The sequence below is a fragment of the Manihot esculenta genome, chromosome 6 (genome assembly GCF_001659605.2).
Source record: "Manihot esculenta cultivar AM560-2 chromosome 6, M.esculenta_v8, whole genome shotgun sequence".
NCBI lineage: Eukaryota > Viridiplantae > Streptophyta > Magnoliopsida > Malpighiales > Euphorbiaceae > Manihot > Manihot esculenta.
Window position 1 is genome coordinate 29,422,847 of NC_035166.2, and position 12,752 is coordinate 29,435,598.

The following is a 12,752-nucleotide window of genomic DNA, read 5'->3' on the forward strand; positions in this document are numbered from 1 at the left end:
AGGTTCGGCCGCCGAAGGTGATGTTCGGCCGCCGAACATGAGATGGTTTCGGATGGACTTTTGGCTTCCGAAAGTTTAGTTGGGCAGAAACCAGGTTCGGCTGCCGAACCTCAAGTTCGGCCGCCGAACATGGGGGACTTTAGGGTGCTGGTTTGGCCGCCGAATGTGGCTCAGCCGGTCGCCTATAAAAGGCTCTCAGACCGAAAATGGGCGAGTTTCTCCCCATTCTCATGCCCAGGTGTGTTCATGTCCTCCCTTGGTCGATTTCACGTTTTCCTTCAATCTTCTATGGTTTTTATGAGTTTCATTCTTGGTTTTGAAGAGTTTTAAGCTTGGATCAAGGATTTGGAGCTTGGAGACCCCGGAGCTAGTTTTCTCCACATCTCCAAGGTTCGGGTCACACCAACCCTCGATCTCCAAGAGGTTAGTGTAGATCCTTGTTTCCCTTATGTTTAATGAAGTTTTAAGTAAGTTTTATAGAGTTTGATGTTTGAGTTGGGTAGAAATGCATATTTAAGGATTATGTGGGTTTTGTGCCAATGTATGTTATATGTATGCTTTTATGATGTATTGTTGAAGGTTTAAGCTAGTTGATGCATGTGGGAGTGAGTATGCATGTTTGGGAGAGAGTATGTAAGGATTTGGGTGTATTGAGCTTGGTTTTTGGCTTGGCAGAATCGGACCTGTCGTCCAGAGGGGACCAGGTTCGGCCGCCGAAAGGGGTTTCGGCCGCCGAACCTGCATGGGAGGCAGTCTTTCGGCTACCGAACGTGCCCCCGAAGGCTGAGTTTCGTTTCTGTCCAAGGGTTTCGGCCGCCGAACCTGCCGCCGAACCTACCCGAGTTTCGTCTCTGGAAGGGACTTTCGGCCGCCGAAGGTGCCGCTGAAAGTGCCCTGTCCAGCCTTTTAGAGGTTGTTTCCTATGCATGCTTAAGCGATATTTTAGAGAGTTTTTGGGGAGTTGTTTATGAGTTGTTTAGAGTATGTTTGGCACCTCATTCGAGTCCACCTGTGTAGGATCAGACCCGAGGGACCGAGGAGGCCAGTAGTGCTAGCAGTTGCAGAGTCAGTCAGCGTCTGCCAGAGGTGAGTAGAACTAACTTAACTTTTTATTTTAAGAAAATCAAATGCCTAAAGCATGCTCATGCATCATGATTATATGTAATAGGATGATTGCACTAGTTTCACGAATGTGACGCATTGCATCATTTGATGTTGATTCAGGAGGTTTGGACCAAGGCGACTTCAATAGCCCATATCTGTCATTGAGTCTTGGGTGAGTCCTTTGAGAGCCGGGCAAGTACATATAGAAAAGTCCCTGTGAGCTCTCTGTGGACTAGGCACCCTGTCATGTATGTGAAAGTCCTGTGTGAGCTCCTTTGGGGGAGCCGGGCACCGACAGAGGGATTTTTGAGGTCATGTCCGATCCTTGAGAGTAAAGGATGCTAGCAAAGAAAGAAACTCTCAAAAACAGTCCGTGGGGAATATTTAATTGCATGAACCCCGAGACGGACAAGATACAGTTATGTGATTTCTTTGTGTTATGACGCATTTCATGAGAGCATGTAATTAATGAACTGTCTTCTATGCTTCTACTCACTGGGCTTTTTAGCTCACCCCTCTCCCCTAACCCCAGTGTTGCAGGTCTGAGGTTGATCGGGAAGACATCGAGGGTAAAGGCTTTGCTTTTGTAATAGTATTAGCTTAGTACTGTTAGTGTGGACATGATGTAATGTAACTGAGTTATTGAAATGTAAGGTTAATTGGAGTTATATTTATGGATTAGTACTGTGCTTGGCCCTGAGACTTGGTTGGTCCCTGTTTAATACATGATGTATGTTTTGATTTATTGTTGAGTTATGTTTGAACTAATCTTGTGGCATGTGTTGTTTACCACGCTATGGTAATGGATGAGGACCCTAGAGGAGGTCTTATGTTTGTGGTTTGAGGCATGCACAGATTAGGTTCTAGTTCTTTGGATGTAATCCCAGCTTGATGTATGTTATGTTGACCCAGCTAGAGTTTTGATGAGGGCTCTAGTAGGGGGTCCTTTTATGTTTCAGTTATGTTGCATACAGGTCGAGCTCGGTAATTACATCAGATGTTCCAGTTTTTATGTTAAAGTTTTGATCATGTATGGGATTTGACCAGGTGATAGGAGGTATGTTTGGCTTGCTACGGGTCCCGGCGGCCTTAAGCCGATCTGGATCCTAGCGCCGGTGGCGGTTCGGGCCGTTACAGAGGGGTATCGGTTTCCGGGCTGTTACTGTTCTTGCTTTTGAAATTTATATGCAAAATAAATTCTTGCACAGAGTAATTATAACAAGAATGCTCGTTGTTAATTTGAACAGTGATATTTAGCTTCATATTTCAACTGAGTGTAAAATATTAATTTTGTCCAACTAAATCTAATAGATAATGCTTCTCATGCATAAATCATTTCGTAATTTTTACTTCTCATAGCAACATGTTTAAATAAATAATCCCTCTTTTAAGGAATTCATACTAATATTAATCATAGATGAGAGCTTTCTAAGCTATTTCTAAAATACTATCATGCTCAAGCATATATTCCGAATGATTAATGTTTGAAACTAATCATGATGACAAAAATATTTTGAACTAAAGTGATAGCTGTATAGTTTGGTTAACCTGCGTATGTCACCTCTCTTTCAGGCTTGGCGGATTACTCTTGTGTCGTATTCCCTTCTCATATTGATGTCTGTCTTTTTATGACTTTCACTGTATGGTTTTTAGATGTCGTTAGCGATTCTCGGGTCTTTTCTCTCTCTCTCTCTCTCGATTTTCCTTGTTGTTTGGCCATTAGCTTTTCTTGGTTTGCCATATGGATCTCAAGGGTTTTGTTTGAAAAGTTTAGCGACAGTATAGTTTCCTTCGTTTCTACAGATAATGCTGAGATCCAGTGAGGCGTCCAAATGATGACACCTAGGCAGAGGTTTGATTCGCTGGATTGATCATCGATCTGTAATCAGTCCGTTGGGTCTCTCCATACTTAGCTTTGAGGAAGAGGTCCTGTAAGATGAAGAAGATGGTCAGGGGTCCACCGAGAGAGTTTCCGATAGAGACCCTCCAATACCCAAGTCAGATCTGGGAATTTTATGAAGTTAAGGGAAGTAAAACAGAGTAGAGAAAAGAATAGTGGTTCTAACCACTTCCTTGAGAAAGAGATCCTTTTTTTAGTGTTAATTTGGTGTATATACATATGAATAGAGTGGATGCCTCTAGTGCAGTGTTCCCTTCTGACGGGTAGGATGCTTTTGTGCAGGTGTGTTAGGTGGTACATTAATAAGGGATTACAAGACAATAAATGCGGGGCTGGCTGATTCATATCCCTGCACGCGCACTTAAAATCTCTGTGTTGTACCAAAGAGATGATCAACTCGTAGGAGGTTGATATTCTTACCCTAACTTCATCAAGCCGTGCCTGGTTCATCCGATTTATATAGAAGTGAACTCCTTCCGATCACTAAAATTGGCCACGTCGGCATTCAAAGCATCATTGTAAATTTTTGAGGAGGTTTGCCCATTCTCTCTAGTCTTTAAAGAAATTGGTCTGTCTATTTCGAATTTTGATAAATTCAAGGGTGTTACTGGTGTAATTCTTTGTATTCAATAAGTCGAATTTATTACCATCCAACACAGTTAAATGGAAAGGTTTTTAATTCAGTTATGATCTTGGTTCCTATTTTTTATAGGTTATCATTGATAAAAAAAAAATTAATAATTTTTCTAAAATTTACGATAAAATTATAATGTTAGTTTAATTTGTTGTCAATTTTTTTTTGTTCTGTTAGGAGTTCATAATGCGTTTGATTTCGACGTGCCTTTTTCCCCTCAAGCATTGCGTAAACCGACAACGTTTTGCTCCGCCGCCGCGGAACTCAAGCTCAACATTAACTAACAAAAAATAAACAAAGAAAAGCGCAATAATGAACGTCTCAAGTCCGGCTTCCCTCTCTCGTTCAACCCACGGCCATCTTTCTCCTTGCTCAATCTAATATCTGGTTCTGAATTTACACTCAAATTTATCTTTTTAATCCTCAAACTTCATTAAAAAAATCCTCTCTAGGTCTTTCAGAAAGACAACTACTACTTCAAATTTGAAGTACTCAACGTACCTTCTCTAAATCGGTGTGGAGGGCGCAAAATTGCAGTTCTGAAGCACATGTTATTCTTTTTATGGAGCATTGGAGATTGAACTGTTCGATTGGATAACAAAGAATTGGCTGTGAATCTATCGGTTTCGAATGCTGCGCCAGAGCTCAAAGTTAAGAGTTTTTTGAAGGACGTTTCTCAACTTCGAATTCGCTAGCTTGAACTATAGTATTTCTTCATGCTTAAAATTCGATGATTTTTAGTAATTTCCAGTATTTGACTGCTGTCGGGTGCTAGCACTTCATTTTTCTTGAAGCAAGTAGTCAATTTCAGAGCTTACTGAGTTTTTAGGGTTTGGAGAAGCGTAATATGGACTTTCAGGCCATGGATAGTAGCGGTGAGTTTATATTAGGAGCTTTATTTTGAGAATTAAGCTTTAATTATGTTGATTTTCTTTATTTTCACTTTAGTACGCTATTGTTAGTGTTTAAAGCTAGTAGTAATGATTGTGGAGCTGAGTCCGAGTTTGTGCGTCCAGTGAATTTTATGGTTATAGATAGAGTCTACAGGAGCTTAGTTGCAGGAGGGCTAGATTTGGGTTTTTGAAGACTGTCTAGTGGTTTCAAGAGATTAATGGCTTGATTTTGAAGAGTTGCAATGGACTATGAGCTTTCCGACATAGTGGTGAGTTAATGAAGATTTTGATATTGGTTATTTAATCTTTCTCGAACTTTAGGACCTCGAAGTTTATTGTTGATGTGAGGTTTTTTTTATTGTATAAAGTAGGAAAGGAAACAAGTGGGTTGTATAAGCTTCTAAACTGGATTCTTAGTTCGGTATTATAAAGGTTGTGCGAGATTCTGGTGTCAAGACTAGTTTTTCTTGGTGTTATAGAGAAACATTTGGGCCTCTATCTATGTGGTGAAAAGATGGTTTGAGAAAACTCTATGGGTTACTCTTGGGATTGTATGTTGATGGTTTAATACATTTATCTGGGAGATGGTAATTTCCTAGTATTTTCTTCCATATGCATATTTTACATGAAAGTTTTCTTGGCCAGTGATGTTACTGGTTTATAGATTTCATTGCTTATGCATGATTCTGTATGAGAAATAGGCGGTCTCTGGGTTTTGGTAATATTGGGATGTGGTCAGCTAGTTTCTAATTTGAAATCTTACCAACCGCACTGAAAGTACAAGACCGTTTTTCTTTAGAGAATCACTGAATAGGGAGAAGTAATAAAACCTGGAAGCTGTTAAATAGCTACGGCCTACATGTATTTGGCTGTTAGCAGTGTTGAAAGAACTATACTATTGCTCACAATATTTACTATAACATGCATTTGTAGCAAAGGATGAATAACAGCATTATGGTCTCGCTTTTAAGTGTATGATAAATGGATCTTGAGGGCAGTGCTCACAACAAATCAAATCTTGAGGTTTAGACACTTTAGTTTTAGATAACTTCATGTTTCTTTTCTTTTAAATTGTTTCATTAGTATTTGCCAGGGTGGGGTTTGCTATCTTCATTTATTATAAAAGTCTAATATGTTGTGTTCTTTGTCATTTTAACATAGGGACTGATGATGACCTTCCACCACCACATCGAAATAGATTCCAAAGTGGGGTACGACCTGCTGGGAATGGAAGATCTGCAGCAGTTGGTTCTGCTTCATTACCTAGGGTTCACAGTGACATGGAAACTCAAATACACAACATTGAGCAAGAAGCATACACTTCAGTCCTACGAGCATTTAAAGCACAATCTGATGCCATTACTTGGGTATATGATGGACACTTCTCATGTATATTATATTTTACGCACTATAGTCACAAATTAAACAAATTTGAATGTGCTTTATAACAATTTTTCCCAGGAAAAGGAGAGTTTAATTACAGAACTCAGGAAAGAGTTAAGGGTATCAGATGAGGAGCACAGGGAGCTTCTATCCAGGGTAAATGCTGATGATATCATCCGCAGAATAAGGTCTAATTATTTCATGCATGTTATGCTGAGCAGCTTTTCCAAAAATTTAACAACTTCTCGTCAGTTTATTCTTTAACGGGAAAGTGTAATACTTTGTGATGCTAGGGAATGGAGAAAGACAAATGGGCTGCAACCCGGCATGCCAAGCACAGCCCAGCCTTCTCTTGATCCTGCACCTAGTCCTACTGTTTCAGCATCACGCAAGAAACAGAAAACATCACAGTCAGTCGCTTCATTGTCCATTGGTGCACCTTCTCCTGCATTGCCATCTATGCAACCATCTTCATCAGCCCTGAGACGTGGTCCCCCACCAGGGCCTAGGAGCAAGAAGCCCAAATCAGTAAGTGAAATAGTTTTACAATGTTAAAAAAAATGATGAATGATGTATTTTACTTGCTTTTTGTTTACCTTCAGTTATGTGACATATTTTCTGATGCACCTTTTCAATGAAGTCCATGCAGTACCCTTCTACAGGTTTGACCGGGAGAGCACAAGCTGGTATTCGGAGTTCTTCAGGTGCATTTGCAACCAATGAAGCTGCAGAGGCTACCAGTTATGATCCATTGATTGGAAGGAAAGTTTGGACTCGGTGGCCCGAAGATAACCAATACTATGAGGCTGTTATAACTGACTATAATCCAGTTGAGGTATAGTTTATTTGACTGTTTGATCATACAGCTTACTCCGGATTGTTGTTAGGTATCTTTTGAACATGACCATTTTCTCAATATTGATAGGGGAGGCATGCTCTGGTTTATGATATTAATTCAGCAGATGAAACTTGGGAATGGGTCAATCTGAAAGAGGTAAAATTTTTACCATGTTCCCACAGACTAATAACTTTTACATGTTTCATTTTAGATTTAGTCCTTCTGCTAGTCTTATATAAGTTATATTATCATCATTGTTAAATTTGGCCCAAGCCTAACTCACCCCAAAACTAGCTCAAGGGGAGGAGTCCCTATGGTCTATATAGGGGCACATTACCCCTTTCCACGACCGATGTAGGATTCGATACACCCCCTCACGCCCAGAATTTTACTGGTGCATGACATATTTATGGAGGGTCAACATCGGATGAGAGGCTCAGATACCATGTTAAATTTGGGTCAAGCCTAACTCATCTCAAAAGTTAGCTCAAGGGGGAGGAGTGCATATGGTTCATATAAGGGGCACATTACCCCTTTCCACAACACACCCCCTTACGCCCAGAATTTTACTGTTGCGCGACATATTTATGGGTATCGGATGGGAGGCTCTGATACCATGTTAAATTTGAGCCAAGTTTAACTCACCCCAAAAGCTAGCTCGAGGAGAGGAATACCTATGGTCCATATAAGGGGCACATTACCATTTCCATGGCCGACGTGGGATTCAACAATCATTATTATATAAATGCTGAATGTTCTGAATTTGTAAAATATAAATTGGACTATCAGAGAAAAAAAATTTCTCATTCTTTTTTGAGGGTGGTGGAATTATGTGCATTCTGCAGTGTGCATATCTTTTTAAGCAATTCACTGTACTTAATTTGGTTCCATTTGAAGAGTTAATGGCTATATCTACCTCATAATGGAGTGAGCATGCAACAAATTGATTTCTAGTTATCTGTGATTAACTTCTACTAGTAAATTAATATTAACACATGTTACATAGAAGTTAGATCTAAATATCCATTGAACTGAAACTTCCTGGCTCCTTCATCTTAATTTTTGAGATGCAAACTTTTTTTTATTATTTTTTTTATTCACATTAAATTTCTCATAAGATCCTGCTTCATCTTTGATATGATGCATCTTTTGAGGATCATCATTATGATATGTCTACATAATTTTCAAGGGTTGATAAATAACAAATACTGAATTATGGCACTTTGCATAAAGATTAACCTTGCTGGGCACTAACCACTTCAGATTTTGGACCCACTGACAAATTGAACTCAGGCAATGCTGCATTTTGCATCAGTGCTGGTATGTTAGATGATTGAGAATTCTCTGTTGCATCTGGCTTCTCTTTTCCTCTCTCTGTCTCTCGTATGCTTGCACCCTTACATGTGGGCATGCATGCACAAACACGCACACTTACTTTCTAGTCGGTGATAGAGTTGGCAGTTTGTAGGAGAAAAATTACCAGTTTATATGCATATTAACTATTATCCGAAGATCTCTTATGCAATTAGCAATTTCCTCTCCATGATATGACCTCATGGCAATTGGCAAAAAGCATTCTACTTGTTATTGAGATGTGTGTATGTTAATTCACAGATTTCCCCTGAAGATATTAGGTGGGAGGGTGAGGATCCAGGAATTTTTCATAGAGGCGGCTGGCCTGGACCAGGCCGTGGGAATAAGAAATCTATGGCAGCACATGGTGGTGCACTTGCTGGTGCAGGAAGAGGTAGAGGCACCATGAAGGGGCAGTCTAGAAAAGATTTCCCCTTGTCACAAAACGGTATTGGAAAAAAGGCATTGGGAGATATTGAGATACTCCATACAGATACTTTAATCAAGGAGGTAAGATGATAGCTGGAGCCCTCCTTTAAATTGCAAAATGGATCTCTTTCCCCTAATTTGTTGATCCTGAACAGGTGGAAAAAGTTTTTGCTGCTAGCCATGCAGATCCAATGGAAATTGATAAAGCAAGGAAAGTACTGAAAGTAAGAATCAAGTATCTTTTATTGGCGCTTAGTGTTGCATAGCAGAATTTTTATGTTCTCTTTGTTGCAGGAACACGAACAAGCGCTGGTTGATGCCATTGCAAAGCTTGAAGATGCATCTGATGGTGAAAGTGGTAATAATTAACTGCACATAACCACGTTTATATTATAGCGTCCAATAAAGACACGCTGCCCTTCTATGTATCATCAAATTGTAGTCTTTGGATCCTCGGATTTTAACCTGTAATAGTTTTGTAAAATTTTATCACTTTAGTATCGTTTCAATTTAGTGCAACAGAATGGGCTTAGTTGTTTTTATTTTTATTTTGTCTCTTCAATTCCATATCATGATTTTTCTCCCAATCAAGCGTAGGGAGATGGAATAGAAAATCCTAATCTTGCTCCCATGTTGAGCTTATTATACCGTAGATATCCCGTTCCCATTATGATGGATTTATTCACTAGAAAGCAGCAATGAATTGATTATATTGATCGTGAAAACGGTACAACCTGTTTTCTTCTTCTTTTTATTTTTATTTTTTGTCCTTTTTGGCAAAGAGCAGATGGGGAACATCCATATTCCCATGGATAATCAGTGGACCGAGATCGGGGATGGAGAAAAAGGCCATACGATGGAATGGGAGGTGAAAGCAGAGATCAAATGGCAAGAAAATGGCAAGTGGTAGAGTTGGATCTGTTGAACATCAAGATGATTGGGATGAAATATAATCATTAGCCTTATTGCTGATAGTGAACCCCTGTTGTATGATTAGGACTAATTTAATGACTAGCCTAGTGCATATAGCCTTTGGCTTTAGAGTCTATTGTTTAGACAGGAGGTAGTCTGCTTCTATTGTAATTTTTTGATTCCATTGAATGTTGGAAAATGCTTTCTGTAAATTATGTTTGCAGATTGAATATCTTTGGACTCCGTAAAGATCTCTGTAAAATTCTCTCTTCTATTGTGTTATAATATTTGTTTTAAAAACCACATTCACTGGGAATGGTTGATGTATTTTCACCGTGATGGCACTCAGCATAACTCACATGAACATCAATTACATCCTGCAAGTGAACGAAGATGAAAAAAAAATCAGCAAATGAAACAAGAAGCAGTGATCATAGAAGGCAATCTGAGCTGTAACAACTAGAAGACACCTACAAGTTCTAAGAAGAAGCGATAAATATCAACTCAGAGACTACCTAGTAGTCCTATAAAGATGCAATAAACGTAAGGGTAAGGTTCACCATCTGAGTATCATAATCAGGGGCCTCCATTTGGAAGTGGCCTGCTCCTTCAATTAGATGTGTTTCAATGCGTCCTGCAGCAGATCTCAGCTTGTTCTGCAACTGCTTAACACTGGTAAACCCATCCTGGGTTCCCATAACAAAGAGTTTTGGCTTTGGAGACTTTAAGATGGCCTCGTGATGACGCCCAAAAAGGATTGAGGCCATTATGCCAAAAGGGTATCCCAAACTTACATATCCAACTACTTCATTAATCTCATCTACTGCAGATCCTGCAATTGGCGCACCTGGACAAGAAGGCATATGATTACTTTAACCGAAACTAGTGAGCTTGCAGCATACGAGAGAATCCCCTTTTGCCATGAGGAAAATTCCCACAATTGACACAGTGAGGAACAAACAACATGGCTTCCTTTCCTTTTATGGTTTTGTTAATCCATAAGAAAAGCCATCAAGAATTTTTACCTTTTTTCCATCAAACTGATATTTTGATCAGAGTAGACTGCCAAACACCTTTTGTTGCATTATTAGCCTTTTCCTTTTCTAAGGGGAAACGAACAGATGAATTTTTTTCATACTTCGATGGATTTTTAATAAGAAGCAAAATAGGATATGATAGAGATAAGAGTCAACATTCTGGAAAAAGAAGTTCACTTGAATGTGAAAAAGATATTTAAAGGAATGCCAGACCAACAATATGACATTCAAGAATTCCATATCAAACTATTAAAAAGGTTTCCTCACTATCTGAAACTTTCAATAATGATGCACTCAAGAAAATCTAATAACAATTGTCATCACCACACACAAAATCTAGGAAGCATAGGAAATTATCAACAGAGCAGCAAAAAATTCCCAAACAAGCATCTCAATTCTCAAATCATAATTTCCATCTCATATGGATATTGATTTTAGACATCAAATTCTACCTAATCAATCTCTGACATTAAAAGCCCAGATGTGGTGAGAAGCAGTTAAATATTTTCCCTTTTCTGGATGTAAATAAAATAAACAACATAGAAGAGCCTAATAGCTGTAAGCCTGTAATGGATTCACAAACGAGTATCAATTTCAAAGATCTAAAGACTCATTCATTAACTCCAATCAAACAATGATTTCTAATTATCATCCACTAGAACATCATTCATTAATCAAATGAAAATAATTAAAAAACAAATCATGAAAATCACAGACCTGCAGAAGAACCCACCAACAAAATCCTGTCAATTGATAGATTTTCACAAACCCATTTGCAGACAGCAACTACATCCTTGATTTCAGAAAACCCGGTGAGAGAAGGCCTCCCAGTAGATCTCCCAGCACCTCTCATGTCAAAAGTCACAGCCCTGTAGCCTTTCTCCGCTAACCCAATTGCTATGCCTTTCAAAAGAGATTGACAACCACCCAAGATCGAATATTGATGGACAAGAACAATTACCAATTTGTCTTTGACCTCATCGTCTCTGGACTTGAAGAGCCTTGTCCGGAGCTTCACTCCATCATTGGTCTCAACTGTGGCGGACTCTACTGTATATCTTGACATCTTTCCAAGAGATGAAATGAAAGCTCAGAAATGGCAATTTGATGGATGAGAGAGGGAGAATACCCAAGAGAACTGTTAAAGAATGGCGATCATAAATTTCCAAGTTAAATTAGGCAAATTTTTGGTGAACTGAGACTGAGACTGGCAAAACTGGTGGGTTCCTTTTTGCATTACCCTTTGGACATGGTTGCCGAGGTTCATTTCAGATTTATCAGGATCGAAATTGACAGATTATTTTCTCACTGAATTCATCACAAAATTTTAAATAATATTCAAAGCTAGATTTAGATAATCTATTTTACCCCAAAAAAAGAAGTTTCGGCTGAGTTTGTTTTTTCTTTTTCTTTTCTTTTTCCGCTAAACGACACTTATTACGAAATATTTAGGTTTGTCGTTTTAATTTTGGGCTATGATAGCATCTAATAAAAGATAGGCTTGCACTTTGATTATATTTAAATATTTTTTTTAAATAGAAATTGAAAAATTAGAATACGAAATCCATTTACTATTAAATTAAAAATTAGAATACGAAATCCATTTACTATTAAATTAAGTCTTTAATTGTAATTATATTTAAATATTTAAATCAAAAAATTTCTTTCTAATTATATTTATGTTGTAGATATATAATTTTAAAAAAATTAAATAATTTCTGATATATCATATTTTCCTCTTATTCCATTATAGATATGATTTTCTTCTTACTCCATCATATGGGTCTCTCAATATTCGATTTCATAAAAAGACATGCAAAATAAGGAAAGATGGTCATGGGTCTACCGGAAATGCGCCCGATGGAGACCCTTCGACGTTCAAGTCAGGTTCATGAACTAGTGTAGTATCGATAGGCAAGAGTTGCAGAGAAAAATAACATATGGAGCTGAGGAAGAAGGCATAAGAAGAAGAAAGAAAGAGAAGACCCCCTTTTTTTACTTGCCCCTCATGTTTTTTTCCTCCCTGCTTTTGTGCTATATGTCTATGTCACTCAGACCCATACGTACAGACGTGTCAGACTCCCTCTCCACGCCAGGCGGCCATTTAATTTCTCCGGTGCCCGTGCAGGTAGGGCTGCGAAGTGACTGGACCGACTCCTCTCCCTCACATCACATCACCGGGTTGGGCTTCTTCCTACTAGGTCTGAGCTCGCGGGTAACCCATCCGGCCCGGCGTGTCTGGGTCGAGACCTGAGATGCTGAGTTGGTC

The 12,752-nt window shown here is 38.9% G+C and overlaps 2 protein-coding genes across 5 annotated transcripts; one reads left to right on the plus strand and one right to left on the minus strand.

Moving 5' to 3' along the window:
- Nucleotides 1–3,940: 3,940 nt before the first annotated feature.
- LOC110617269 (protein EMSY-LIKE 3) lies at nucleotides 3,941–9,728 on the plus strand. Of its 2 annotated transcripts, XM_021759948.2 has the most exons (11): nucleotides 4,379–4,513; nucleotides 4,655–4,800; nucleotides 5,693–5,898; nucleotides 5,993–6,102; nucleotides 6,208–6,442; nucleotides 6,555–6,749; nucleotides 6,840–6,908; nucleotides 8,367–8,615; nucleotides 8,690–8,758; nucleotides 8,829–8,892; nucleotides 9,322–9,728. In XM_021759948.2, the coding sequence occupies exons 3-11, from the start codon at nucleotides 5,812–5,814 to the stop codon at nucleotides 9,348–9,350; spliced, it is 1,107 nt and encodes a 368-aa protein (XP_021615640.1). In that variant the 5' UTR covers nucleotides 4,379–4,513; nucleotides 4,655–4,800; nucleotides 5,693–5,811; the 3' UTR covers nucleotides 9,351–9,728. The 2 variants fall into 2 exon arrangements, with proteins under 2 accessions (XP_021615639.1, XP_021615640.1); XM_021759947.2 differs by lacking the exon at nucleotides 4,655–4,800 and having other exon boundaries at nucleotides 3,941–4,513.
- Nucleotides 9,697–11,866, minus strand: LOC110617270. 3 transcript variants are annotated; one of them, XR_002488345.2, is made up of 3 exons: nucleotides 11,201–11,866; nucleotides 9,921–10,293; nucleotides 9,697–9,823 (listed from the first exon to the last, which is right to left on the minus strand). XR_002488345.2 is itself a non-coding variant. In XM_021759950.2 (3 exons), exons 1-2 carry the CDS (start codon nucleotides 11,547–11,549, stop codon nucleotides 9,971–9,973), a joined length of 672 nt encoding a protein of 223 aa, XP_021615642.1. In that variant the 5' UTR covers nucleotides 11,550–11,866; the 3' UTR covers nucleotides 9,697–9,823; nucleotides 9,962–9,970. The 3 variants fall into 3 exon arrangements, 2 of the variants coding, with proteins under 2 accessions (XP_021615642.1, XP_021615641.1); XM_021759950.2 differs by having other exon boundaries at nucleotides 9,962–10,293; XM_021759949.2 differs by lacking the exon at nucleotides 9,697–9,823 and having other exon boundaries at nucleotides 9,860–10,293.
- Nucleotides 11,867–12,752: the final 886 nt, after the last annotated feature.

Bases quoted from the DNA above. Each gene is read 5' to 3' on its own strand.
- LOC110617270 (XM_021759950.2), bottom strand. From the start codon at position 11,549: ATGTCAAGATATACAGTAGAGTCCGCCACAGTTGAGACCAATGATGGA. The intron at 10,294-11,200 runs GTCTGTGATTTT...CTTCTTGTCCAG, and splicing joins GTTGGTGGGTTCTTCTGCAG to GTGCGCCAATTGCAGGATCT.
- LOC110617269 (XM_021759947.2), top strand. From the start codon at position 4,486: ATGGACTTTCAGGCCATGGATAGTAGCG. The intron at 5,899-5,992 runs GTATATGATGGA...AATTTTTCCCAG, and splicing joins AATCTGATGCCATTACTTGG to GAAAAGGAGAGTTTAATTAC. The intron at 6,443-6,554 runs GTAAGTGAAATA...TTTTCAATGAAG, and splicing joins GGAGCAAGAAGCCCAAATCA to TCCATGCAGTACCCTTCTAC.